The sequence below is a fragment of the Agelaius tricolor genome, unplaced genomic scaffold (genome assembly GCF_023055355.1).
Source record: "Agelaius tricolor isolate 1412-34295 unplaced genomic scaffold, bAgeTri1.0.p SCAF_25, whole genome shotgun sequence".
Lineage (NCBI taxonomy): Eukaryota > Metazoa > Chordata > Aves > Passeriformes > Icteridae > Agelaius > Agelaius tricolor.
The window spans coordinates 3,400,512-3,428,492 of NW_027269285.1; the positions used below are offsets into that span (position 1 = coordinate 3,400,512).

Here is a 27,981-nt window from a genome sequence, read left to right on the forward strand (position 1 = left end):
TTAAACAACAAATAGTTTATTTAGCACACTTAGTGTAATAAATAAATCCTTGCACATGGTAATTCCCTAAGTCCTCTGACCTTTTTCCAGAAGTCCCTGTTCCTGTACATGAAATGCTCTATTGTCCCTTTTGTGAGGACCAGCACAGGCAATCAGAATTAGGCTGACTTTGGAATTGACTCTTTCAACTCCTCAGAATCTTCTGGCTCAAAATAAGGTTCCAAAACAGGTTTTAATTTGACTTCTTCTGGTGGCTTGTGAGGCTCTTCTCTCCTCTTCTCTCCATCTTTTAGAAGTGGAACCAATGTTTTCCAGTGCTTCCCTGAAACTAAAAAGGAAAGGAATGGTTAATCTTTTGCCCTCCACAGAAATAGAAGAAAATATACAAGTGGTTTGAACAGGAAGCTGCTGTAAGAAGAAAGAAGCAGGAAGAAAGGACTTTGTGGTTTTCTTCCCCATCCTGTTCCACAAGTTTTCCATATTTCAGGTGCTAAGTGCTGACTGCACAGTGAAATGCTTTGGTGCTGGATGCTGAGCTCCCAGCCTCTGGGGCTTGGGGTCTCCAAGGCAGCTCCTTGGTTTTTACTGCAGAGTCAAACTGTGAGCAGTGAGCCCATTTCATCCTCTGCATTTGGTGCTGGCTGAAAACACCATCAGCTCAGTCACTGCATTATCAGTAAGTGCAAAGCACTGACTGCCCTCCATCAGTTAATCCATGCTGCTGCTTTCACCAGAGTGCAGGATTTGGGTCTCTGAAAGCCTCACCTCTGCCAGGCTTAATGGAGAAACTGAGATTTCGTCTGAGGTCCCCAGAGTACCCAGGGTCCTCGTTGATGATGCCCAGATTAGTGTTCCACGTGGACCAGTTCACTTCATCAACCCTGGGGAGGCAACAACAAACCCAAGATCTATTCTAAGGATCACCAGACAGCTCCAGGATCAGTTTATACCACAAAATGTCACCTCTCAAGCCTGAGATCCGACCCAAAACCCAGATTAAACTGACCATTGCAGACACTATTAGTGCTCTATGCTTCAGAGTGATCCAGGGGGAAAGTTCTGCTTCCCACCACCAGATACTTGAAGCTGTTTGTCTACAAAAGCTTGTTGGCTCGATACACAAACAAAGAGGTTACCTGAAGCACCATCTGTAATCATCTTGGCCATCAGGGGTGATCCCCACCAGGACCTGCTTCCCAGAGCGGAACGAGTGCCTCAGACAGTTCAAGTAGCTGTTCTCAATGTCCAGGATGGTGATGGCTCTCTGCCAGGTAAAGGAAAGCAGAGCACTGAGGGACTGCTGGTCAAAGTCAAACAAATCCTGAATTCTTGCTTTGTTTTAAAAAGCCTGAGTTTTTATCATTGTCAACATCTTAGAGCAGACACTGTAACTCTGCAGCATCACCCTTTGTTAATATGTCACTGAAATTGCTGAGTTACTGCCCCATGAATAAAACTGTGAAGTTCCTCTCTTACCTCCAACAATCTGGTAAAGATTGGTTTTCCCCTTGCATAATCTCCCTCTTCATAGTCTGATCAGGATTTTCCATCATACAAAGCCAAATAATTTAGTCCAATTACAAAAATACTTCATTGCTTACATTCTGAAAATCTGTGGAACACTGGCAACATCTGCTTAGTCAAAACATCAAATATACATGGAAAAGGAGCTAATACACTTTTTTTAGGAGCTGTTCCAGGTGAATCAGAAAGAAGCAATGACCTGCTATTTAAATACATGTCAGCTCCTAAGGATTCTTTCTGAAATCTCTTCTGACTCCCCACACCTTTTTTTTTGGACAGCAGCCTGACAGAACCAACACACCTGGAGTTTCCAGATGCTCTTGCTCTCCTGTGCAATTTTGTTGACAGTCTCTCCCATCAGTGCAATGAGCATGTTGAGCAGGAGGATGTAGGTGAGGATGACATAGAGCACCAGCAGGATGACAAACACAGATTTGAACCTGTAATTCTCTGTGAACTCCAGGTCCCCCATGCCAATGGTGAACTTGAAGAGCTCCAGGCAGGTGTAGTAGAGGCTGTTGTAGGAGGTGCGGCCCCGCCTCAAGTGGCAGCACCTGGCATAGTCAGAGATGTTTGTTTCCTGCCCCTCGTTGTCATCTTCAATCAAAGTCACCACAGCTGGGGCAAAAAGAGAATTCACACAATGGAAGCACAGTTTGAGATCATAACTTCATTGCAAGCAGTGAAAAGGAGCAGAGAGCTTACACACTTTCCCTCCACGGCACGTTGACCTCAGGGAAATTGCCCTATAAAATATTCCCCAGAGCTGACACCCTCTTAGCAGGTGCTGGCTCAGTTTTCTCCACATAGAAAAGGATGACTGGTTTTCTATTCAGCTTTACAACTTTGAAAAGTTGTGTGAAATTACTACAAATAATCGTAATTCTGAAGAGATTTTTTTTTTAAATTAGGTTGTTAGTTTTTTTGTTGGGATCAAAATGGCTAAGCAACTTGAAAAACTAACTTTTCTGAGATTCTTTAAGGTAAAAAAAAGTAACTCCAAGTAGAATATTACCTGTGGAAAATCCCAAGAGGAATACAAGATAGACAAACATGAAGCGACATAAATCTCTAAGGATCATCTGTAGCATGTAAACAGAGGAAAAGATTTTAAAACTTGAATGTAAACTGCAACAAAAACTGGTAGAAAATACTGCTTTGGCTCAAGAATGCATCTGCTCTGAACTGGCTGTTCATGCATTAAGCATTATTATCTAGCTGAGATAATAAACTTTAATACAGAAAACATTTTTCTCTTATCCATGCAACAATTTACCCACAAATGCAACACATACACATGGGAACAGTTTCCTCTTTGTGAGCACAAACCACATAAAGGGAGTTTCATCTTTCTTCCCCTCTTGGGCTGGCTGGCTACAGCACAGAGAGATTTATTAGCCAGCTACTGCCTCTTGTCTAATTGCTCTGTTTGGCAACCTTTTATCTATACCTGGAGAAATTTCCAGCTGGTAGAAAGCTGGGCCATCTCCCACCAGAGCAGCCTGGTGAGACTGGTGAGGCTGTTCTCAGTCTCCTTGCATCCATGCCTACCCAATTATAGTTCTTTTCAAGCATGGCAGGTAATAAAAATAATAATAATCATCATCATCCTATCAAGGCTGCTATAAAACATATGGGTGAAGAGCAGAGGGGTTTTTTTACATCACTTACATTTTATCACTTCACTCAGAAAATAATAACAAAGGGTAGCAAAGTCATATGAGAGGCAGACACGGCCTGGAAATGGGGCTGCAGGCAGAGGTTCCTGCGGTGGGGCTCTGCTGCCCCCTCAGGCGCTCCCTGCACTGACCTTGGCGATCATGACCGAGTAAATCCCCATCTGCTGGAAGCCCCGCGTGTAGTAGAGCATGTTGGCCCAGCCCAGGGCCAGGGAGAACACCATGGAAGCCACGTAGAGCTCCTGGCCACAGAAGTAGAGCACCACAGAGCTCAGCAGGAGCAGGGAGTGGACGAAGCTGGAAGACAAGGGTGGTGTGAGTGCAGAGGGCTGAGCTGGCCACAGGTGCTGGGAACAGAGCAGCCCCGTGGGGGAGAGAGCAGAACAAGGGATTGTCCAGCTGGGAAGAGAAAGGGCCTTGGAGAGGCTTTCTGCATAAACAATGTGTAAATCCCACCTGGAGATCTATTCCTAACTCCTGCATGACACACTGAGCATTCAGACACTTAATTGGCTTTACCTCCACAGGAGGTCACTGACCCAGACCCATGTGTTCAAGGATATCCACTGGCAATTCTAAAGACCCAGGGAATTATAGCAAAGCTCCTATCACAGGTGGCTTCAGCCTCAACTGCAGATCCCATACACTGAGATGCAATCAAAGATATTGGAGCTTACAAAAGAACCTCACTGTAGCCATCAACTATCAGTGTCCTGAGTGATGGGCGCCTCTGCACGAAATACTGGATCTGAAAAGGGAACAAAGACCAGGTTTGCATCAAGGAAATGTTAATATCCCCTGTGAATTAATTAACTAAGCACTGACTCCTGTATCAGGGAGCTGGAACCCATAAAACACCTCAAAGCCAACACTGGTGCAAGATCTAGGGAGGACCCTTCCAGTAACATCAGGTCAAGGAAAATGATTTGTACCTCTTGACTAAAACATGGATTATCTAAGCAGCCAATGTTCATGAATAGGAAAAGCTTGTTTGATTCTCTCCTACACCTACCAAACAGCAAAATGAAAATTTTCAAATATCTTACCCCTCTGAAAAAGAAATAGAGGCCTCCCAGTACACTCAGGATCTCTCCAGTTACTCGAAAATATTCCCCAGTGCTGTAACCAAAGGTAAATGGAGGCTGTAGAAGACAGGAAAACAGATATGTTCAGCAGAACTGGGATAGAAATACCTGGCCTTGCCTGGAAGCAACTCCATTTCTGGGGGAACAGGGAGTGGTTAAGTTTCTCAATGTGCTGCAGCAAGGGGGCAAGACTGGGAAGCAAGCAGAGTTAAATCTTTCTCCTGCCTTTTGGAAAGGGGAAAATTTGGATGCTAAGGGCACGCATTCAAATTGGGATATCATGCAGTGGGTGGTTCCCCTGACACATGACAGGATAATGTACCTTTTCATTCTTCTGTACAGGTCTGTAGTAAGCAGCTGCAGTGAGGATGGTGATGTGCATGGTGTAGACGAAGAAGTTGAAGTAAAACAAATGCTTGACAAAGCGGTCCCACTTGTCCTGCAGCAGCCTGTTAAGGGGCTCCACCAGCAGCATCTCGTGACGGTTCTGTGCAGGAGCAACAGGAGAATTTTGGTAGGACCAGAATATACTGGACTTTGAAAAAACCCATACTCTATAAAATCTTCAGCAAATGATCCCTCTAGTTCCCTTAAGCTCAGGGTGGAGGTTGCTGTTTCATGGAAATGAGGGAAAAGATGCTCAGTGTGGAAGATGAGGCTCTCCCCAGGCAAGGAGGTGCAGTACTCACTGGTGTCTCGCTGCTGTAGGCAAGGATCTCCAGCACTGAATTTTTCTCACAGGTGTCTATACAGGACAGGTCATAAAGAGAGGAGTGGACAGGTCCATAGGCCCATTCAGTGAACTTCCTGGACAAGTGTCTGCACTCGGGGTCTTTGATCTCCCGTCTGAGGATGTAAGCGAAAATCTAATTGCAAAAGAACAATACGACCAACATTTCAGTGCTAATGAACTTCTCATTCCTCAGCCTCTGCACAACACAGGAAGGGTCTTTTCTCCCCAGTTCAACTGAGCTGAAGCCAAACCACTGGAGCACTGCAGAGATCACAGGATAAAATAAACACAGTTAATTTTCTCACTCTGTGGTGGGAGATGAGAAATACAAACACCTCTTACAACTTGGAATTGCTTGTTTCAAAACTGCAAGAGAAAAACAGAGATGTTACACATCTCTGAGCAGTCACTTTGAATGGGGACTGCCAGAAGATGAGTTACTTCAGCCAGTGTGAAATAAAAGAGCTCCAGTGGTTCAGATGATATCAGAGATACACTTTCTGTTTCCTCTGGGGCTGCCTTGCATACCAGTGGGGTGTGAATAAACCAGCTGGGCACAGACACACTCACTCTTTGTAGCCTTTAAGGACTGTGCAGTTAAACAGCAGCATCAGTTCCTCTTAACTAAAAGGCCTCAATAATGAAGTTCTAAAATCCATTCTGCATAAATGTTTTACATGTTCTCTCTATAATGTGACACAACAACGGGACAGTCAAACACCTTTGTTCACCTACCCCTATCTTCCCTGTTTTGGCTGCCAGAGTTAAAGGAGTCAGCCCTTTCTTGTTGGTGAGTTCTTCCAGCTTGAGGATGGGATTAATTTTGGCACCAAGGATCAATATGTTGTTATACATCTTGGTCACAAACTTGGTGTTATCCTTGGTGTTATCTGCAATCTCCACCAGTGTGTGCAGGACCATGTTGCCCATGGAGTCTTCAGCAGCAATGTTGGCTGCCTGGTAGGGATTCTCCAGGAGGAACTTCACAATGCAGAGCTGGTTGGTGCAGGCAGCCAGGGACAAAGGCAGCTCTCCTATGGCAAGCAATGGGAAGGAGTGGTCAGAAAGCCCAGTACTAGAGGTGCATAAACAGAAACATCACATTGGTTTCATCTTTCACCATGAGAAAAGATTAATCTCTCTGTCTGGAACAGCACTAATTCTTGTAATAGCTGTTAAAATAGGTTTTCTTTAGTTTAACTACATCACAGAAACACAGCTGCTTAAAATACCCTGCCAGGACAGGAGCAGGTTACAAAGGATACAGTGCTCAGAGAACAAAGGAAAGCTGACACCAGGCTCACACTGAACACCATCAGCTACCAACTGTGCTTCTTTATAAGCTCAGTCTTTGGGAGGAAATATTTGGCCTAAAGGTGGAACAGCCCATCTGGTACTTCTGAGCCTCCAGTCCCACACAAACAGGATTATTTAACAGCTTGCACTTGGGATGCTGCTAGCACAACTCCATCAATAAAGACCATACTGTGCTCACTCCTACCAAAATAAAAGCCAGATTTCCCTTTGATTTTCCTGAAGAACTCCCCACAGGCTCTGGCATGAACATCTGCTCCATTCTGGACCAGGAGCTTCACCAGGTACATGTTCCTCCTCTCGATGGCAATGTGAAGAGCAGTCTGGCCTGCAGAGACATCCATCAGACAGGAATCCTCAGCATTTAGTACAGACTGAGAGCTTTCAGCACTGCAATTCCCTCAGCTCCATGTAAGATGCTGGAACTGAGAGCTCTGCAGGCTAAAAAGCTCTACAACTGAACAGGGAAAAAACCACACAAACAGCAAATGCAAGTCATTAAATCACTGTATATCAAAAATGGCAGCATATTGCCCCTAACAGGGCACAGCTCCAGCACAAAAGCACAAATTGTCAATGACACACCAGAACTTTGGGGTGCATAAAGCCTCATGCACAAGACTTTGAGAGCCCTGCCTGACCCCATTGCAGTCTGAGCATTCACTGCAGCAGCTGCTTCTCTTACCCTTGTAGTAGTTGTCAGTATATTCTGCATTAACAAACTCTTTCAGAGTTCCAGTTTTCCTTGCAATATCCAGCAGCAAGGGAATGGTATCATTTTTCCCATCATGTAGATTCAGCATGGCTTTCAGTAAACAGGTTTTGCCAGTTTCAGGCTCTGTAAAACAAAAAATTGCAGGTATATAGAAGTGATTACAAACCCACCATCTAAACCCAGGCAAGCAGGAATTAATGAGGTTCTTTTCAAAAGACAAGAAACCTCATTTAGTGTTTCACAGAAAATTTCAGCTCCTGCAACCTTCCAATCAATGGGTTGCCCAATCAATAGGGCTATTAAAGGACCTCCTGCAGACATGTCACATAATTATCTTTTTTATTTTCATCTCGGGAGCACTACTGGAAGAAGAAGAAGGCAACTCAAGGTATGTGACACTAAAAGATACCTTTGAACTCCTCATCTGTGAGATGCTTGAAGGTTCTGTTAAGGTAGAGTAGCAGGTCACTGAGGTCCTTTGTGTTGCCTTGGGCTACAGCATCAAAGATCCTTCTGCGGTCATAAAATCTGAAAGCTTTTTCTGAGCAGCCTGTGATGGAATCTGTAGATAGGAGCCTAACAAGGGGAAATGTCAGTTACCTCATGTCAGATATTTAGCAGGCTTTTTATCAACTACCAGAACACTGCTCTTCATTTGCTCAGGTGAAACAGTAAATGCTGCAGATCAGAATAGGTACCTCTGCAAAGACTAAAAGAACAAAGTCTGCAAGCAACTCTCCTGATAAAATTACAATTCTGTTGTTGAAAAGCTGAGAACAAGTGATCAAAGAGGCATTGAAGCTTGGCAGTGTAACTGCAAGCCTGGAGCCAGGCAATCCCTTGTTCTCACTCTGAACCATGTCCATTCACTGAGCAGCCTCAAGCGAGTGAACTGAGGCCCACTGCCAATTTTGGGCATAATATCCATGGAGATAGATATTTTTAGAGATGCCAAGAGACAACAGTTATTGTCACTTTCAGTTGCAACATTCCTTAATTTGGCATGGAAAATACTGAAACTGAAAAAATGGTCCTGCTCAAGTGGAGAGAACAAATGCTGCTCTGAGAACCATGGCCTGCAGCTGTCAAACTACTCATTACAACCAAATCTCAGCAGGCAGACTTACTTGTGAAGTTTGCCCCTCTCCAAATTCACATGGAATTTGATGACAGAAGGTGCCATCAGGTGATCCATCTGGCAGAAGGAGTCCATGGGAGCCATGTCCTTGTCACTGTCCCCCATCACAAAGCGGCCCCGTCTTGCAAAAATGTTGCTTTTGGGTGGGTGCACCCGGGAGCTGAGTGGGCCCTGGGGGTTGTCAGGGGCTTCCTGGACAGAGTCCTCCCCATCTGTGTGTTCATCTGTCACTTCAGATTCCTCCATGTCAAAACTGCCAAACTTCTTCATCTTCCCAAGGATGGAGGACATGATGAGCCAGCAGTCTGTGAGGAAGGACACAAACACCTCAGGTCAGCACTTACAGGGCCATGAGTCCCTTTTGCCCAGGAATGTTTTCCACAAACAGCAGGGAGTGGGTTGCTTGCTCTCATCCCAGAAATGAGGCAGATGGACACATTCTCACTGTGCCCACAGCTAGAACAGTTTAGTAGGGTCTTTATTCCACTTGTATCTGTTCCCATTGCCCTTACCCATTCCAGAATGCAGAAAGCAAACCAGAGCATCCCAGAGTTTCCCTTCATTTCCCTGCAGAGCTGAGCCTCAGCTACCTCTGCCTAAAACCACTGCCTCATCCTCCAGTCATTGCTAAAGCATAAACAACCTCAAACCCCCAAAATCTCTGCTTTTCTTCTCTACTTTCTGACTGGTTTGTGCCACAAACCATTCTCATGATTCTATCAGGGATGTGAAAAAGCCCAGCTTGTGCCATAACCTGACCTCTGGAATGCTGAGCACAGAGGGCTTCCTGCACCCAGGAAAATGATCCCTTTAAGGGCTTTCCCAGAGTTGTGGCAGTGCCTGATGGAAAGTGCAGAGTGTGATCCTTGAGAGGTGAGTGTCACCTCAGCCATGAGGCACGGAAACGCAGAGGAGAGCTTAGCACAGATAAGAACAACCACAGCTGATCTTGTCTGATTCACAAGCACACAGAACCTGACACAAGCAACAAATACACAACCAGAGAATGCTTTGGCTGCTTAAAGCTCATCTCATTCCACCCCTCTGCCATGGCCAGGGACACTTTCCACTATTCAAGGTTGCTCCAAGCCCTGTCCAGCCTGGCCTTGGACATTCCCAGGGATGGGGCAGCCACAGCAGCTGTGGGCAGCCTGTGCCTCCCCACCCTCACAGATAACACACTCTGCTGAGGATAGAACAGGTTGCCTTTTTTTTTTTTGGTTTGGTTTCTTATCAACCTGTTTTAATCAGACAAATATTGTCCTCGTGCCAGTGAATGGAAAATATCCTGGAATTCCAGCAGTGGAGACAGGAACACATCATATCTGAACTGCTGCACAGCTGGCTTAGAGACATGCTCTGAAAGCCCACACTGCTTGGAAATCCTACAGCTTTGAGCACAGGAATGTCACTAAATCTTTAAAAGCCTCAAATTATAAACCACATTGGAGTGGTCAGTAATTTTCTCTGTACAGTCAGCATGAAAACAACATGAACACGCTTCAAGGTTGTTTCTCTTCACAAGAAAAACATTCTGAGGGTTGTGTGCAAACCTGCATTGGAGCTGGATTTTCAGTTCTGTGGGAATAATTCATGTTTACATCAAGGGTCACTTACATTTTTCTGTGAAAATTTTTGTCATTTGTGTTTTCTATAATTTTGTACAATATACACGTAAATAAAACATCAATTTGCAAACTTGCACATTTAGGGCTACTGAAACAATCTATCTTAGCACAGATAAAATGCTAATGACTGCAATTTAACTTGCTCACCTTTCAAGTAATTTGTCTTCTTAGAACCACTCTGAAAGAAAAACATAATATCTTATTAACTGAATTGTCCTGTAAATAAGAAATAAAAATATTTCTATTTGAAACAAGATACTAAAATTACAGAAGAACTATTGCTACAGTGAAAAAGGAATAAAACCAGTTCTATAAAATATAGAAAAAATACAGAGGGAATATAGTCATGTATAATTTTAATTTTTTGTCTATTTAAACTCATGTGGATTGAGCCAAACAGTGAGTGGCTACAGAACACACAATCAATTACTTTCCACAAAATAAATATAAATGTGCAGAATAGGTTCAGTCCTGTCTCCCTGGCAATTGCTCAAACCTACGTTATACATGCTTTCCTTTCTAAACCCTGGTAATATATTTGATAATGAAGACAAAGCTGCATTTCCTCATGAGTAGGAATTTGCAAGGGAAATAACCTTCACAAATCTGAGGAAGTATTATCAAAAAAACCCAATAAGCATTATCTAGTTTAAAAAATGCAGAACATACTTGACCTCTTTGAAACCCACATAAACAAAAGTTTCATACAATGAACAAGGAAATATTTTGGCTAGAATGCCTTGCCACATCACAAATAACAGAGTTTAAAAATAACCAACCATGCTATTCAAATATACATGCAGAACTTACAAATACTGACAAAAATCCTGTCTTCTGAGAAATGGTCCAGCCTCAGTAAACACCCACTGATCTACAGGAATTTGGTGCCAGATATTCCTCCTCCAAGGTGCCTGGACTGCAAAGCCCTCAGAGTTTGCTTCTCCACCTCATTTGTCTGCAAAATGTGATGATTTTTAGAACCAAGGGAAGTTCACTGGAAAAACAGAGAATAGAGCAATAAGATAATTAAGAACAATTCTGGAACCAGAAGCATCAGTGGCTTCTATTCCCAGAGGTTTAGCAAAGCTCTTTACAAGAATTGCAGTAAGTTGCTGCTGTTTTTCCCTCCCCTTTAATTGCATTTAGTAATGGATATTCTTCTCCAGATTTCCTCTTCGTAAATACACTCAAGTTTGCAAAAAATAAATTAAAAAAAAAAAAAAACAAACAGCACCCAAACCACCAGACAGCAATTGTTTCTGGGGGGTCACAGTTTTAATTCCTGAATTTCAATTCAATTTACAAAACTTTGTAAAATCTTTCTTGTGTGGCTGATTTAAAGATAAATATTTTAACCATAAGCTAATTCAGAACAGAGTTGAGGAAGAACCAGTAAGTCCAAAACCCTTTTTATTATTTCATGTTTCTCCTATGTTTTTTTTAAATTTTATATACAGGTATGTAAGGGTCAGCCTCTAAATACTAATGTTATGAGGAAAAAAACCCCAATTTATCTAATCCTGGATGGATCTAACACCCTCAAAAATTCAGAGCTGTGTCATATATTGCTAAATATATAATTTACATAAGATCTTTTTGACAGAAACTGGTCTGGAGAAACAGCTTTTCCAGAGGCTGTTAGGCTGGGAACAACCCCCCAACTTCCTGAGATTTTGAGTAGAATATGAAATTATTCGATAAAATTATCAGTCTTTTGTTTTGTAAAAGGTGACTGGCTGTCTCTCTAGTCTTGCCATCTATCCATGAATACATAAAAGAATTATGTATTTACCTATTTAATAGCAAACTAATTATACTCCTTAGAAGTGTGGTACTCAGAGTAACAGGGCTCTTTATTAATGCATAAATATAGATTACCAATAGGCAGCTCCTCAGCAGCATCCAAAACACTGCAAAGGCTTTTGATGCAACAGCACCATCAGCTCTTGCCTGTTATTCAATAGAAATGAAAGCAGACCTGTTGATAAAAATATATTTATAATACTGCGATAGGAAAAACAACATACAACAAATTCAGACTTTTTCCAACACCTCTGGTCAACATTTTCTCTGTAACATTCAACAGTTCTCTAAACATGACATGGAATGGAAATGAAGCCATCTCTGTGATTAAGATCTCAGAACTCAGCACAGCTTTCTCACCATAAAAATGTCAGTCCTGATGTTGCTAATGAGCAAGAGGGGAATCCATGTCCATATTGCAGAGGAAACATGTGCTTCCTAGGAGTGAAACTGTATGCAGATAACATGAAACACCTTGTTTCCAAAGTTATTTGAGCAAAAGAAATGTACATGTAGACAGAAAAGTAGAAATGTTTTAACATTAAAATAAAGGCTAGGAGAAGAAAGAAATTCTAAGAGAATAACATAGGGGATAAAACTTGGAACTTTTACAAGAGTGCACAAAAGCATCAGAGCAAATTACAGACAGCAGCTCATCTCTCCCAGCCCTTTCCAACATATTTCCTACCAGGAAAATGAGCCTCACAAGAAGTGTCTTTTTATGCAGAAAGTTAATGGATCTTTCCCAGTCACTCAGATAAATTTAATGTGATAATTACTCCTCATTTCACAAATGGGAATGAGAGAGCAACAAAATGTGCAGACCCAGGAGAAGCAGACATTAAATGCAGGGGTTTTGTCCCACTGTAACAAATGAGAGTGCATGTGGAATAAAGTAAAAAACCAAAACATTATAGAGTCAGGAAAAAACCAGAAGCTGCATCAGGCCATTCCAAATAATGACTTTATTTACTATGGAACATCACCATAGCTGCCCCCACAGCAGCATCCACATCCTTCCCATAAAGCACAGGGAATGGAAAAATCCTCTCCACTTCCTGCCTCAGCACCTCGTTCCTGGCAAGGGCACTGCCACTGCCCAGGACCCTGCTGACCCCCAGCTCCTGCAGCTGCTGCACTGGGAACATGGAGCACAGGTTCTCCACGAGGCCACGGCACAGGGCTCTGGTGACATGGCCCAGGGACAGCTCAGAGGCCCCAATGCTGCTCACTGATGCCAGCAGCTCAGGAAGGTGTCTCTCTCCAAATATGGTTGGCTGGACTGAGAGCTTGCTGTGTTTTTGGGCCAAGGCTGCTTGGATTATCCTTGGGTAGATGGCAGATTCCTCAACCTGAAATCCTGCAGATGGGAAATAGCTTGTTACCAATCTGAAAGGGTCTTGTGTATCTCACATGTGGACAGTTACAGTAGACACTGATGCACCTGTTCAGCAAAATATTGGATATCTTTTTCTGTGCCCCAAAGGTAATTGTGTGTCCAAGATTATGAACCATAATTCTACCCTCCAGCTGTACCCAGAACGTGCAATAGCAGAAACCTTTTTCTGATTACAGCAACTGCCTTTCCTGACAACAACAGCTACTCCTCATGGCCTGTACTGTCCCACAAAACAATGTCTTTAAAGGGACTGACAGCAGGGCTCAGCTTCAGTGGCTGGATTCCATGTGAATGCAACATTCACCTCGAGTACTTACTGAAAGAACAATTTCAGAGCTGATTTCTGTAGTGCAAAACCCAAGAGATTATTAAAAAACCTGTCAATGCCATGCTTAAAGCACTTAGATATTCCATGAATTTGAGTCTTAAAATCCATTAGTGCTGCAAAATATGCACCAAAAGGACTCCTTTGGACTGCAGTCACACAAAATTACAGGCTGCTGTCCTCAAATCTGCCAACTTTGCCTTTTGAAAATCCACTTGCACAAAATAACTCTGTGCTTGAAACAAAAGAAGGCCTAGAGGGAATATGAATGTGGAGTCCAAGCATGACTGTCCCAGCACGTTCAAAAGCTTCAGCAGGAAATTCCAGAGATCTGGGAAGCATGACCCAGGAATTCCATCCTTGTTCCCTTTATGGCATGATGAAACAGCTCCAGGCTTGTCCCTTTGCTTCAGCTTCCTTTTACCTTGATGATCAAGCCCAGTTTTGTGCTTCAACTCTCCTTGAAAGGACTTACCCAGCTCTTGTGCCCACTGTGCCACCATTCCCACAAATGCTGCAAGCACATTCCCTCCATTGAGTGATGCTGCCACTGCCAAGTAGTCACCATTGAAGTAGGGAAAATAAGTGACAGCTGAGGAAGGATCTGGTGCCTCTGGAGGCTGGAAACCCAGGGGCATTGAGATGGTCAGCTGAGCAGAGGTGCTGATATTAAGAACTAAAACACGCACAAAAAAAAAAAAAAAAAAGAAAAATAAAGAGTGTTTTACTGAGCTACCCTGAAGGAGAACAATGAGAGAAACAACTTAGATACCAAAATGACCATACCTGCATCGGTCCTCTCAGTCAGACAGGAATAAACTGAGCACTGGAAATCTCCCAGAGCAATTCCCACTTTTGCTCCTTGGGGTATCCCATGCCATGCACAGGTTGTCCTGCCTGCAATACTGCCAGGGTCTCCCACCTCTGGAAGCAAGTGGACAGGAAAGCCAGATTTTTTCAGTCTGGAAGCAGAACAACATTACTGGAATAAAGCAGTTTGGGAATGTGTGGTATTACTACAGAAAACTCTTTGAAGTCACAGATGAACCTGGCCACACATTTGTGGCTGCTGGATTTATGGATGCTTTCACCAGTTTAGAAAGCTTGGCCTTGGACAGGGGCAGATTCCAGTCCAGTGGGTTGGGTAAACCAGTCTGGAAGAACAAATTGTTTTCTTTTCTATGCAATCTGAGCACCTCAGATTATACAGTGCATGTTCAGCAAGTTTAACCTACTGATGTCATATGGACAAGCAGGTCCAGGGTGAAGGGACAATCACAAAGCCAGCAAAAAATGCAGCTAAGTGTCAAAGAACTCCAGTTGTCATGCAATTAGTAGTTCACAACAAAATCATGAAGAGTTAAGTCCAACAAACTCCTTACACAATCAGCTGCAGGTGCTACACCAACACCACCACATTAGTAACAGTTCAGTTCAGTCAGCAAAATGCAAATTTCTGTCACTCTTTCATACCTTGATGAGAAGATCTTTCACCTTGGAGTCCTGGCCTAACCTAAGCCCTGAAATATATAAGGCCTTAGCACTCAGCCCTGAAAGAGCAAATCATTAAAATAAATAAGTAAACAAATAAACTGATTGCTTCTAAGATTTCCTGTAGCTTAATAGCTCTTAAGTATTATCACAAGTAAGTCTCAGAAATTATGAAGCTCAGCTCAAAGAACCAGAGAGTGGTAATTGTTTACCATGGCACAGGTAACTGTGGCTGCACTTCTCCATCCCACTCCCCACAGAAAGGGGGAGAACAGCTTGGAATCACTGATAAGTCTCTCAGTTCTTCTGTTTGTAGGTATTTTTAAAATTACTGGGCCAGATTTTATCAGATTAAACAGAGCAAACTCTCAATAGCTCCTCAGTACAGGCTACAATTGATTAGAAATAACTCTGAATCCCTTTCTATCTGTAGCACATCAACAGTCAGAGCCCAGAGGTGCTTGCACTGCCTGCCACAAGCAGTGCACAAACCCCCCTGAATGGCCTCAGCACTTACATTTCAGTATTCCAGCTCTTGTTTCTGCAGTTAAAATATCCCCAGCTGGCAGCATTCTGGACAGACATCAGTGGCTTCCTCAGGTCACACAGCATGGCAACCACGTAGTCCTGGATCGTGCCAGCTGCATCATAAGCCTTCAGAAAATCTGGACTTTAAAACAAGATGTTTGAAAAAAAATCCCAAAAAACAGAGGGGTTTTTGCTTTAAAGCAGTGAGAGAAGACAGTTTTCATTGTTAGGGGGAACTCCATTAAAATATCAAACAGCCACCTCAGTGATCAACCTGAATTTTATTGTTTTGGTTTGGTTTTTTAAATGGAATTTGTTATCCAAGCTGCAGCAATACTTATCTGCAGATGGAAGATGGAGAGAGGGCAGCTTTAAGGAATGGGTTGTCAAAGTTCAAAAGCACAGCATGGAAAAAAATTACCAGGAAAGTAGTGATTGTTTGTGTGAAATAAACAACACTTTGTTGATCCCAGAGCATTACTGGAAAATAGGTAAATTCCCACTTGCTGTGGGATCCACAAATGATATGAATGGAAATGTACCAAATGTGAAGCAAAACAAAGCAGCTGGACTCATGACTTATGCAGCTCTAAAGATCACACCATGCTCCATAGATTTGCTGGACACACAGTGAAAAAAAACAAGACCTAATAAAAATTTCCCCATTCATTGAACCTGAACTCATTGCAGAGGAAGAGACTGGCTCTTTGAGAAAGATGAAACTGAAGAGCAAATCTTGCTGATGCCAAATCATAAGTGAAAAATTGTATCCTCTGCAAACACACCACAAAAAAGCAGAGCACTTGTGTCACCCCATGAGGATCTGTCTCAGTGTCTGAGGAAGGAAGGAACTGAAATTAATTTAGAGACTCTGTTTTGGCATCTGGCAGCAACCAGACCAAGCATCTCTGTTACTGTTTTAGGCATGTCTGTACTTTCCACAGGGCAGCACAAGGCAAAATGACAGTGTTCAAACTGCACCAGCAGAGCTGCTCTGAGCCATGGGACAGACCAGAGTTACTCTATGATACTTTAAAGCTTCTACTCCTATATGATCAAAAGCTTATCCTTTTATTAGTGATCTGTAGTATTTTTATGAGGTCAGAGACTCTTGCATGCTTAATTGCACATAGTTTATATGAAATACTGCCGTTTTAAATATTCTTTGACTACTTAATTAAGATTATGATTACAGAGAAGCACAGCCTCAGCCTGCAGCAGCATTAAGGTGCTACAAGAATACTAATGTCACATCAATCCAAGATGAGAAGAGCCTTTGGAGCAGCAATGTACCTGTTCTTTGAATACCAGAAGACTGTGGCACACCCAAATCCTGTAGCCAGGCTCACGTGTGACTGAGGCAGAGGAAGGGAGCTGAGGAAGGTGGGGCTGCAGCGCCCATCCTGCCAGGTGACCAGGTGGCTGACCCTGTCTGCCTCAAAGGCAGGGCCTGGGCCACTCTCTGACCACTTGCACCCTGAGAACAAAACAGAATCCAAGAAATCCAGTGACTCCCTGCAGCACAGCCTGCCTGGCATTCCTCATTTCTGGACACACCTGATAATTTGTTAAATATATCAGAAATAGAGCCAGTAGAGACTGTAATGAAATTGTCTTAGTCTTAGTTTTGAAATGACAAATGAAATTGTCTTTGTCTTAGTTTCCAGCCCTAGATAACATCATAATGCAAATTCCCCTTTGTAACACAGAGAATGGGATCCAAAGCTTTCCTTCTCTTGAAGAGAGATATTAAAGATACAACTTAAATACCAGGTGAGCCTCAAGAAAACCCAACCACAGTCTGCTATGAGAGGTGAGGAGCTGGCATGGCAGCTCTCACATGAAAACCTCAGCTGGGTTTTTGGTTTTTTTTTTAAATCACCACCTGGAGAATGCTGCCTCAGTAATGAACTGCCCAGGATGGAGAGCACAAAGCTGCATCACCTCTGGAGCCCAAGCAACAAGAAACCTGCATCTGAGAGTATTTAGCAGTGCACTGCAAAGTGCTTAAGAGCAAAATCCTCATGTACAACACAGCAAAGGTAGGACAGGGTTTAATTCAGGGTTGAATTCAGTTTCCCAGTCCAGCACGTTCCCTTTGAGCAGAGAACACCACACCTCTGAGGAAACTTTCCCATTCTTCCACTGGAGAGGAGAGCTGGGCTCAAGCACTGTTTGCCTGCACATTCCAGGGCACAGCTCTGACCCCTCCCAGGCCACCCCTGGACACAGGGCAGGGACAGGACAGGTCACTCACTCTGCAGCTGAGGCAAACTCTGGGTTTTGGCCACAGAGCAGAGAGTCAAGAGAAAATACTCAGCTTCCTGACTCCCACAAGTATGGCTAAAAAATATAATTCTTGGGTTGGATACAGGGCTTGGAACTCACACAGCAAAAAGCAGCCCTGGAGGCTGGGAGGTGCCATGAGAAACATGCAAAATAAAGCACATACTTTTTCTTGTTTCCTCAATTCCCTGTTCTATCAAATCTCTTTGAACTGAATTTCCAATTGGCTTGCTTTTCTCATTTTAAATGGATTCTAAGAAATATTATTAGTCATAATCTAACCCTAAAGGACGCTATTAAAATTTTTATTTGTGTCCCAAAGGTCCTGGATTCACTTAGTCCACTCAAAACAAATGAGAGCAAACACCCTCTTTCACTTGATAGAAATGAAACTAAAGTGGCATGTGGCTTTAGGACATAAAATATTTACCAATATGACATAAGAATCTGTGCCTGTGAATACACAAGGCTTTGTTATGCAGCTCCTGGGACAGCTGGAAAGCAACAACAGCTCCTCCAGTCCATCAGCCCTTGGACTTCTTTCTTTCTAATCATTTTTGGTATTTAATGTAAAATTACAGCCAGTAATGAATAGTACAGTGCCTCTTCAAGCAATTAAGACTCTGACAACTTCTGACAGGCAGTGACCAGCACTTTTGGGAAATCTGCTCTGTGGTTTACATCTTTACTTCATCTGCATAACTCCTGTTATAATAAGAATTGTATAATTGTCCAGATGAGCACAGTACAGGGTTAAGTGCAGAAGACATGGACCCACTCTCTGGAAGCCTAAGACTTCAGAAGGTCCATAAGACATTAGCCAAGAAGATAATCTATCCCTGTCTCACAGGGCTGGCAATCCAAGGCCTGGATTCTTCAAATATCCTCCCTATCACAAGGATTATCTGGGGATTTGCACAACCAAGCCCCACATGACTACCATGACTACCTCACTGCAGCTTTGTCTCTGAGGTCTTGGCAAGCAGCTGAGCATCCACAATCCTGACCACACTCCTTTCCAGCTCCTACTAACAGAAGCATAAGCAACAAAATGAATGCAACATGACATTAATGCATGACTTGCTAGGAAAAAAAAAGTCTTGGGATTTTGGGAAAAAACCAGAGTTTTTGAGATGCTGGACAGCATCTAGGTAAGGGGTTTATGAGGTGAATAAAATCCCCCTGCAAGTTATTCACAGGATGCAGAAGTTCTTTCAAAGGGCAGCAGATAGCACGTGATGGAGAAACAATTAACAAGGCACAAATATGCTATTCCTCTTTTATATTAATAATTGTGCTGAACCTGCAGGGATGTCATTAGGCTAAATCCTTTATCATTAACTATAGTGAGTAGCTGAAATTTCAGCAAAAAAAAGCAAAATTCCCATAAGAGATCTTCTGTTAATTCTGTTTTAGAGAAGACCAAAGTGATGCAGCAGTTTAATGTTACAATTTAATTTTGTGCATCATAATACTCTGAGCAGGAACGTTAAAGAATGAATGTTACCTTTATCACTTTTCCAAAACACAACCCCATGCATTTGTCCAGAAATCCCAATGTGGGTGACTTGCTGAAGCTGCTGCTGAGGCAGAGCAGCAAGGCATTCATTCAATGCTCTTATGATTTTCTGGACATCCTGCTCCATTCCCTGCAATCACAAAGCATTATCCTGAGCATGAAGCCATTAGGATTCACTCAGTGTATTTATTAAACAAGGCTGCTTTAGTCAGAAGTGAAGGACAGAATTAATTTAGTTTAATAGCATTTATGAGAGTAATATTCACTACTAAACTGTAACAAAAAAAAGAAAAGAAAAATTGCAAAAAAATCCCACAAACCCACAAAAACTAAAAATCAATACTACTAAGTTGAGCCTCTTAAGCTGAAGGCCAAATAATTCTTAATTTCCTAAATAACCACACTCAACTATAACTTTAAAAAAATCCATGACCACTGACTACAAGCTTTCATTATTTCACCTTATCTATTGCTCTTCATTCTCCTCACAGAGCAAAAAATCCATGTGTTCTGGCAGGTGTGCAGCCTCCCCTGCCTCTTTCCTAAAGCTCCTCCCTGTTTACTCACTGATGATTTTGATGATGCTGATATTCAATTTCTGGATATTCTATTCCTAGAACCACCCGGGAAACTGACCCAACAGTTCCCCAGAAGCTTTCACACTTTCAAAGGTTCAGGTTACTTTGTGCCAGACCGGTATGACGTTTACAAAACTATTGCAACAGAGTCTACAAATAAATGTGAACTTTGTGCATAGGTACTTTAAGCTGAAAAAATTGGCAGGAGGAGGGTTGGCCTGTTTGGTATCCTTGGTATCAGAAACAGTACACTTATTTTATGATTCTGATTAATCCTTTTTTTAGATTGAGCAGCACAATGGATGTAAAGATCTTTAACAGGAACACTTCTTCCTGGTTATTTTCACAGGGAGTTTCCAGTTATGATTTCAACTCACACTGAAGTGCTAAATAAAATACCCTTCCAGTTGGCAAGTGGTTGCTGTTTCCTTACTGGGAGTGTCAAAGACAAGGTGGTGGCTCATGGGAGAACAATTTTACAGTGTCTTAGGCAATTTTTTCAAAACCTGGGTCCTTTTTAAGTCAAGCAGTTCTGCTTGACTTCCTTGAACGGTGAGCAGGGGGTGTTTTAATCCTTTTGATACCCAGACATATGCTGCTAATCTGGGCACCAAAACAATCCAGGAAAGCCACTGCACTCTGCGCAATGTACCAAACAACCCAAGCACTGCAAGGCAAGGCCGGCGTCCTGCAATGTCCCTCAGCACTCCCTGAGGGAAATTGCAGGACAATTGAGCCCTTACCTGCGGTGCAGCTCCCGGGCTATCGCTGTGTGCCTGCGTCTCCCTGGAGCAGCTCTGTGCCAGCGCCAGCCCTCGCTCTGTCCCTGTCACCAGCGCTGCCTTCACCGACGTCGTGCCCAGGTCAATGCCCAGCACACAGGTGGGCCCGGGCCCGCCCGCCGCGGCCATGAGGGGATGGCTGTCACCTTGTCACAGGCGGAACAACACCCACCAAGCTGAGCCCCTCACGGCCCCCGGTGCCGCCCGAGACCCTCCCGGCCGAGCCCCTCACGGCCCCTGGTGCCGCCCTGCGGGCTCTCAGGGACGGGGCAGGACCGCGACCTGGACTTCGCCCTCAGGCTGGAGGTGCTCCCTGCCCTCAGCGCTCCCCGGTCGCTACCCCTCCACTGTGACAGTAACAGAGCGCCCCTTCCCCAACTAACCTGCGCTGCTTTAAACCATGCTTTTTATCCAAACCAAACCACCACGGCGCCCAGCCCGCCCTGTCCCCCCGCTCACGGCTCTGCCCCCCTCATGGACCCGCTCCGCCACACCCAAGATGGCCCCCGGGGGCGGCCGCAGCGACGCGGTGGGCGCTGGGCGGGGAGTCCACAGGCGATCGCCTCACGTGAGAGCTGAAAAAGGAAGAACCGGGACGGCGCGGGGCACTGAAGGGGGTGGGTTGCCGCCCGCTCCCCGGTACCGCCGCCTCGGCAGCGGCGCGTTCCAAAGCACCGCGCACCCCGCTCCGCCGGAGCGCCGGAGGAAAGAGCGGCCGGACTACAAGTCCCAGCGTGCACCGCGGCGCGCCGCCAGTGGCGAGGGTCTGGCGGGGGCGCGGGGGCTGCCGAGATTTGTAGTCCCGCGCGTTGGGGTGGGGCGGGTCCGTCACGGGAGCAGTGCTGAGGTAAAGATGTGCCCGGGACGGGGAGAGCGGTACCCTCCGAGGGGAGCTGAGGGTCCCTCGGCCGGGCTGGGGGCCGTGGTGCTGCGGAGGGAGCCGCTTGCCGCGGCTCCCAGCGGAGGGGATGGGCTGTGTGGCCGTGTGGGTGCTGAGGAAAGCTTCTCCCCTGCTTTTTCCGCAGCTTTTCCACCATGAGGACGCGGTACCTGCTCCCCGCTCTGCTGAGCCTCTCGCTGGCGCTGCTGGGGCCTGGCGGTGAGTGTTTGGTCAGCGCAGCTTGGGCCCACAGGGCTCCAGATCAGTAAGAGATGGAAAAGGGCAGCTCTTTAGTTATCCCATTACATCTCCCCAGGGATACCCGTGCCACGCTTCACATCAGCTCTTCTCTCACCCCTTACCTCGGCTTCTTGTGCTCCTACACTGTGCAGAGGTTGTGCACCTCATGCTCCAAAATCACTTCTGCAGATTGAATAGTGCCTGGGGTGCAGTCAGTGATGAACTGGGAGCTCCTCTGCGCATAACTTCTTACAGACAATGTGTAGTATGTGGCAACAGTAAAAAGTTGACACAAAAAAAGTGTCCAGGCCAACCTGTGCAACCTGTGTCTCTCTCTGTTTCTGTAAATGTACGTTCTCTTGCACATCTGGGTACTTGGATTGAATTTGTGGCCCAAGAAACAATTTTATAATAAATTTGGGGCATTTATGACTCCTAGATCACCAGGATCACATCAAGAACCATGGTGGGTTTGCAGTACCTTGTAATCTTCCCTTGGCATTAACTTTTGTTACACTTCAAGCATTTAAATTACTTCCTTGCAACATGTTCAAGTGACAGTTATATACTTCTCTTTTTAAGTTGCTTGGTTTCCCCCTTTGCTTTTTATTGTGTGAACTTTGTGATTGATCTGATACTGCAGGGACCAATGGGTAAAATATCTATGGCACAAAAAAAGTAGATTGTTCTTCTTAAGGAGCTGTTCATAGTAATTGAGACTTGTGTGGGTGTTTTTTTCCCCCCCCCACAGATGGAGCCATTGTGTTGTCAGTCCCTGAAGTGGTTTCTCTAGAAAGTGGAAGTTCAACAAACGTCACTATCTCACTGAGGTAAAATCATGATTGCAGCTTTACTTTCCCTTTGGAACACGGGCTGCCCTCCATAAGTGAATTTACAGTTCCTCCCTTTCTAAAAATTGATGCTTAAGAGAAACTTGCATTTCCTAGAAGGATCACGTCCTGGACAAATGATCAGTGGAGTTCTTTAGGAAAGCTGTGCAGGACTGTGTCACTTGGAAAGGTTTTATTTGTTCTGTTTTATCTTTCTGCTATAATTCCTGTCCTTCATCACCCCAAGTACTTGTGCCTTGTTTCAGCAAAGGGTAATGAGCACCAGGACAGGATAGGACAGGATAGGATAGGACAGGACAGGACAGGATCTTTTGGTGACTTTGCCACTTGTGTGGAGAAGAGGGAGGTACAGTGTGGCCATCACTGGATCAGATAAAAGAACCAGTGCAATATTACACAGTTTGGTGCTGGTTCCTCTGAGTATGAGGCAGCTTCTGCTGTGTGTGGGCTGCTCATTGCTGAGAGGATTGAGCAGATGCTCCCCTGCAGCCCTAAAGCAACCCCTGAGCTCAGGTACCAGCCTAACTTGTTTTTTCTGCCTTCTCAGGGCCCCACTAAATGAGACACTGGTGATAACTCTTAATATTACACACTCCTCAAAGCACAGCACCATTGTTGAACTTCCTGATGAGGTGAGTGAGAGCACAGACGTGTAACCATATGCAAAAAGCTCCTGCTGCTATGGTGCAACTCCTCTTTCTTCCCTCTGCTCTGCCTTGCAGGTACAGTTCCCTGCAGGTCACACTAAAGCAGAATTCCAAGTGAAAGCAGATGATGTGGGACAAGTAACAGTTTACCTTTATCCTAATAATTCCAACTTAACTGGGTGAGAAACTGTTTTTTTGTTCTACTTACTATCCTGTAGCTTCCTAAAAGTTGGGGTAACTATTCCTAGGAGTTAAATGGGACATGGGTGGGATGCAGTTAAGAAGATTGGTAACCCTGCAGCAAATCCCCAAATACTCAGGTAAATAGAGGGCACAGAAGCAGAGTGGTGTCTTAGATTTAATTACAAGATAACTGAGTTCTCACGGCTCCTTAGTCTGGTTTTAATAGTGCCTCCCAAAGGTATGAAGATCACATGTCAGCTTTTCTGCTCTGGGGAGCATTTGGCTGTCAGTGTCCAGTGGGATGCTGTTCTTGCTGTGCAGGATCTGTTCTGGAGTTCCTGGGGTGTGTCAGGTAGGGGAGCCCTCTCCTCACAGAAGCCAGTTCTCCCTCCTGGGAAAAGCCCAGCCAGATGGAGAAAGCTGGACTGCACTTGCTTGTGGCTCAGATATTACTGAGCAGCAGGGTGCTCCTATTTTACTTCCTTGTTTTGCTTCTGCTTTTGAAACTCGAGGCAAAGGCAGAGGCGAGCACGTGGAACGCTCACAGGGCAGCACAATCACGAGGGTGAGGAGTGCAGCTCTGCTCTTGCCTAACAGACCCTGTGCTGAGGGAGGGGAAGCCACCAGCACAAGGTGACCTGGTGACCATGGTAAAGGATGGAAAGGAAAGACTCAGGGAGTGGGAGGTGTCCCAAACATAACAAAGTCACAAATGAAAAGGGGAGCAACTCAGCTGAACCCAACCGAATCTTTATTGTCTTGTCTCAACACCTGGACTCTATTTCCTCTCTCAGAACAGAACAAGATAAAATCTCCTGAGAAAAGCTTTAATTAACTGATTCTTCTTGCATTAACCATCAGGCCTAGGATTCAATTTCAAGTGATTCACAGCATCATAGTGAGATATGCTGATGAGGTGATTGGCTGGATCTATTTTGTTGCCTGGTCCATCTCCTTTTATCCTCAACTCTTTGAGAACTGGCGACGGAAAAGGTAAAGAGATGTGTTTGCAAGTCACTAAAGCACGTCTGCAATCATCCTCATAGCTTCAGCTACATCTGTCTTGGTTATTGGGAATTATCCATGGAAAGGTGGGCAAAAAGGCAAAGGTAGGGTCTGAATAATTGCAGCCCCAGTGAGATTTTATACATGCAGGTTGGAGGGAAACCAAGTGCATCCTACAAACACCTGATCCTAAGATTTGGCATCCAGTATGAATTTGTGATAGAGGAGACTTCCCCATTCCTTTTGGTGCCATGTTGTAAATCATCTGGCTGAGGCAGCTGTGATGATCACTGTCAAAGATTACCAGCTGTTTCTCAGACACCTCCTTGTAGTGTCACATTTGGCCAGGTCCCCTTGAGCTAAGTGACTCTGAGTAGGAGCATTATCATATATGAGAAGGAAACCATTTGATCTGGCAATGATGCACTTGTGCTTTATGGATTCAGGCTGGAAGGGCTTTATCAGACAGGCTGAGCTCATGGAGGGGTGCAGCTAAAGAGCAGAGACACAAATTGATGCAAGAGAGCTCTGTTATTTCACCCAGCTTCCTGATGAACTCACAGCACTGTGTGGTCACAATGCCTGAAGCTTTTGCTTACACCAGAAACTGTTATAAATCAATACATTCCAGGGTCAGTTTGTCCCTGGAACTGCCTGTAACTCTCTAATGCATGTTTCTCTTTTTTTTTCCCTCTTCTCTAGTGTTGTTGGACTAAGCTTTGACTTCATAGCATTAAACCTTACTGGCTTTATAGCATACAGTGTGTTTAATGTTGGGCTCTTCTGGATTCCCCTGATTAAGGTGAGCATGATTCTCTCTTAACACGTGCTGGGGGGTGGGTCTGTGCAGAAGGGAGTCAAGGCACGTGGCTGGTTTTGCTTTCTCTTACCTTTAGGAGGAGTTCCTGGTCAGTTATCCCAGCGGGGTGAACCCTGTGGCCATCAATGATGTTTTCTTCAGTCTCCACGCAGTGGCCCTGACCCTCCTCACCATCATTCAGTGCTGCATCTACGAGGTGGGTCCGGGTGCTGGGCTCACCTGTGGGCTCTGCCAGAGCTCCCTCTGCCGGGCACCTCCCTGCTCCATTTGGGCTCCAAAATCCCAAATTCCCTGCACTTCCACCGGCCTTTCCAGGAGCCAGGCTTCACAGCCCAGCTGCCTTCAGCTTTCCCGAGCTAGGAGCACCTCCACTAACCTTATCTACTTCAGCCTCATGGATGTTCTGAGCTTATAAGTAAACTCCTTAGGGACTCAAAATAACTGAGGCAAACAGCCAAGTTCATAAAGTTCCCAAACAGCTCTCTAGCCAGCACATAGATTACAGCTCTTCACAGCACAAATGCTTTGCTGTTTCTTTGGAGCACTCTTCAAGCTATGATAGGATTTTAGATACTTCCTGCGATTCAAACACAGTTTTTTTCAACTTCTTTCCTAAAACAGCTGAAAATGCCCTTTCATAATTCACACCTTTTCAAGTGAAACTGATTGTTACAGTCAAGTGATTCTTACTTAATCCCACTGATTGTTCCAGTCAGGTGGTTCTTTGTTTGATTTTCATTGTAAAAACCTCCCATCTGAACAGACCAATTTTCTCTAGATGGTAACTTTTTCTCTCTTTGGGTTCTTCCTCTGGTCATGCTAAATCTAAAACTGTAACAGCCCATCTGTCATCATTGCCAGGTACTACAGAATTTTCTAGTGAAGAATTAGAAAGCAACCACAAATATTTTACCATAATGATATTATCAGCCTTTTGCACATACAGGAACTCCTGATCTCATCAGATTGAATTTTGGAGCTTTGTTACAGATTATGCACCATAAATACTCAAGAATACTGTTCCCCCTTGCTCAGGGACAGCAGTGTTTTAAATTATTGATATGAATATTGCTCATCAGCTCTTGCAAACCTCCAGCTGGTTGCTGTAGCACTTGCTTAATTTTAAAGTTCTCCTTGTGGTACCAGCCTGACTGGTAAAACAGGTTTGGAGTGTAGTGCTGCAGGGTCCTGAGCAAAGTGTATCTTTGTGTCTGGGGATGTGTGACCTGGCCAAAATGTACCTGTGTTTCTATTTCAGCGAGCAGGTCAGAAAGTATCCAAAGTTGTTGTTGGACTCCTGGCACTTGCATGGATCTTCACCTTCACAACGCTGTTCCTGGCTGCAGCTGAGGTGATGACATGGCTGCAGTTCTTGTTCTGCTTCTCCTACATTAAGTTAGCTGTCACACTGATCAAATACTTCCCACAGGTAAATCTGAATTATTCTGCTTGCATTCCATATCCCTGCCACCCTAAGCCTGCCACCTTCAGCCTCTTGAAAGTCTGAAGAGACTAAACCACCAATGATTATTTATTAATAGTGACAAACCAGTAGAATTGTACTGAAAACTGCCTGCAAGTCAATCCCAAATCCTGTGCAGGACACTCTGACTGACTTCTTGTCACACTCCCAGGCCTACATGAATTTCCGCCGGAAGAGCACTGAGGGATGGAGCATTGGAAATGTGTTACTGGACTTCACTGGGGGAAGCTTCAGCCTTCTCCAGATGTTTCTGCAGTCTTACAACAATGGTAAGCGTGGAACTGAGGTGCTGGAGCCTGTTGTAATGGGGTGGGAAGTCCACTACAAAGGAGATAGATATAAAGCAGGTTATCTCAGAAGAATGATGTTTGTGCTGTGTTGTGGGGAGCTGTTCTTATGGGAAGGTTAAAGAATCTTTCATATTCCTTCAAGATATAAAATGAAGTAGCCATCCTGAAGAAACCACAGGAACAGTTATTAATTAGCTTTGCATAAGATGTGCACTGCAGTCAGTCTTGGGTGTGTCTGAGCAGTCCAGGTAATAGACATGAACTTCTCTAAAGGGTCCTAAGACTACACTTGAGAAGTCACACTTAACTCTAATTTTGTGTTTGACAGATGAGTGGAGGTTAATCTTTGGAGATCCAACCAAGTTTGGCCTGGGTGTCTTCTCCATCATCTTTGACATTGTTTTCATGGCCCAGCACTACTGCCTGTACAGGAGACGAGGCTACGAACCTTGTGAATAACAAACCTCGTTTGTGGAGACTCAAACTTTAAACTGAACTTGGCCCTACCCTCTCTGAGGGCTTTCAAGATTCTTGCTGCCAGTTACCAGAAATGCTGATTCTGATTTCTGCCTGTGACTTGATCCTCTCTGGGCTGGAACTCAAGCTGTTGCCTTGCCAAGCACTGGCTGCCAGATGCCTTAAGGACAGCAAGCTCTCAGCTGCACATGGGGGACTCGTGCCTGTTGGAGCTGCACACACAGCTCAGAGGGAGCTGTCCAAGCAGCACATGGCTCTTTTTTCACCAACCACAGGGAAGAGAAAGACCAAAGTGATGTCTTTCTGATTGGAGGTGAAGCACAAAGAGCAGAGTTCTGTCTTCCAAAAATCTGAGATCATGTTTAAGCAATCACTTCATGTCTTTAAGTAATGACTGAAGACTGTCTGTGGATCCAAGTGCTGCTGCTGACCTTTCCCAGACAGCTCACAGTCCACCACCACTCAGGCTGGCCACAGTGGTACATCACAATAATGGAGTTTGTAACAAATGCACAAATATTACCATTTGAACTCTTTATTAAAAAAAATCCTAAAAAAAGCAGAAGCTGTATTCTTAT

At 44.4% G+C, this 27,981-nt stretch overlaps 2 protein-coding genes across 13 annotated transcripts; one reads left to right on the forward strand and one right to left on the reverse strand.

Annotated features, from left to right (window-relative positions):
* On the reverse strand, positions 1-21,049 carry LOC139600168 (sedoheptulokinase-like). Of its 9 annotated transcripts, XM_071448133.1 has the most exons (19): positions 13,819-13,954; positions 11,980-12,069; positions 10,627-10,810; positions 9,964-9,994; positions 8,178-8,493; positions 7,460-7,626; positions 7,021-7,173; positions 6,523-6,663; positions 5,757-6,055; positions 4,978-5,154; positions 4,611-4,775; positions 4,250-4,345; positions 3,881-3,951; positions 3,335-3,500; positions 2,540-2,606; positions 1,826-2,142; positions 1,137-1,264; positions 766-881; positions 1-328 (listed from the first exon to the last, which is right to left on the reverse strand). In XM_071448133.1, exons 5-19 carry the CDS (start codon positions 8,477-8,479, stop codon positions 159-161), a joined length of 2,535 nt encoding a protein of 844 aa, XP_071304234.1. In that variant the 5' UTR covers positions 8,480-8,493; positions 9,964-9,994; positions 10,627-10,810; positions 11,980-12,069; positions 13,819-13,954; the 3' UTR covers positions 1-158. The 9 variants fall into 9 exon arrangements, with proteins under 9 accessions (XP_071304234.1, XP_071304228.1, XP_071304233.1 ...); XM_071448127.1 differs by having other exon boundaries at positions 10,627-12,069; XM_071448132.1 differs by lacking the exon at positions 13,819-13,954 and having other exon boundaries at positions 10,627-10,771; positions 11,980-12,581.
* CTNS (cystinosin, lysosomal cystine transporter) lies at positions 21,021-27,978 on the forward strand. 4 transcript variants are annotated; one of them, XM_071448138.1, is made up of 11 exons: positions 21,021-21,144; positions 21,553-21,626; positions 22,399-22,477; positions 23,046-23,130; positions 23,221-23,324; positions 24,190-24,321; positions 25,036-25,135; positions 25,230-25,349; positions 26,412-26,582; positions 26,788-26,905; positions 27,255-27,976. In XM_071448138.1, exons 2-11 carry the CDS (start codon positions 21,563-21,565, stop codon positions 27,383-27,385), a joined length of 1,104 nt encoding a protein of 367 aa, XP_071304239.1. In that variant the 5' UTR covers positions 21,021-21,144; positions 21,553-21,562; the 3' UTR covers positions 27,386-27,976. The 4 variants fall into 4 exon arrangements, with proteins under 4 accessions (XP_071304239.1, XP_071304241.1, XP_071304240.1 ...); XM_071448139.1 differs by lacking the exon at positions 21,021-21,144 and adding an exon at positions 21,172-21,291; XM_071448137.1 differs by lacking the exon at positions 21,021-21,144 and adding an exon at positions 21,256-21,374.
* The last annotated feature ends 3 nt before the right edge of the window (positions 27,979-27,981 follow it).

Bases quoted from the DNA above. Each gene is read 5' to 3' on its own strand.
- LOC139600168 (XM_071448133.1), bottom strand. From the start codon at position 8,479: ATGTCCTCCATCCTTGGGAAGATGAAGAAGTTTGGCAGTTTTGACATG. The intron at 7,627-8,177 runs GTAAGTCTGCCT...TCCCCTTGTTAG, and splicing joins GAGAGGGGCAAACTTCACAA to GCTCCTATCTACAGATTCCA. The intron at 5,155-5,756 runs GTAGGTGAACAA...TTTTGCAATTAG, and splicing joins CCAAAACAGGGAAGATAGGG to ATTTTCGCTTACATCCTCAG.
- CTNS (XM_071448140.1), top strand. From the start codon at position 21,027: ATGGCCCCCGGGGGCGGCCGCAGCGACGCGGTGGGCGCTGGGCGGGGA. The intron at 24,322-25,035 runs GTAAAGAGATGT...CCTCTTCTCTAG, and splicing joins GAGAACTGGCGACGGAAAAG to TGTTGTTGGACTAAGCTTTG. The intron at 26,583-26,787 runs GTAAATCTGAAT...TCACACTCCCAG, and splicing joins TGATCAAATACTTCCCACAG to GCCTACATGAATTTCCGCCG.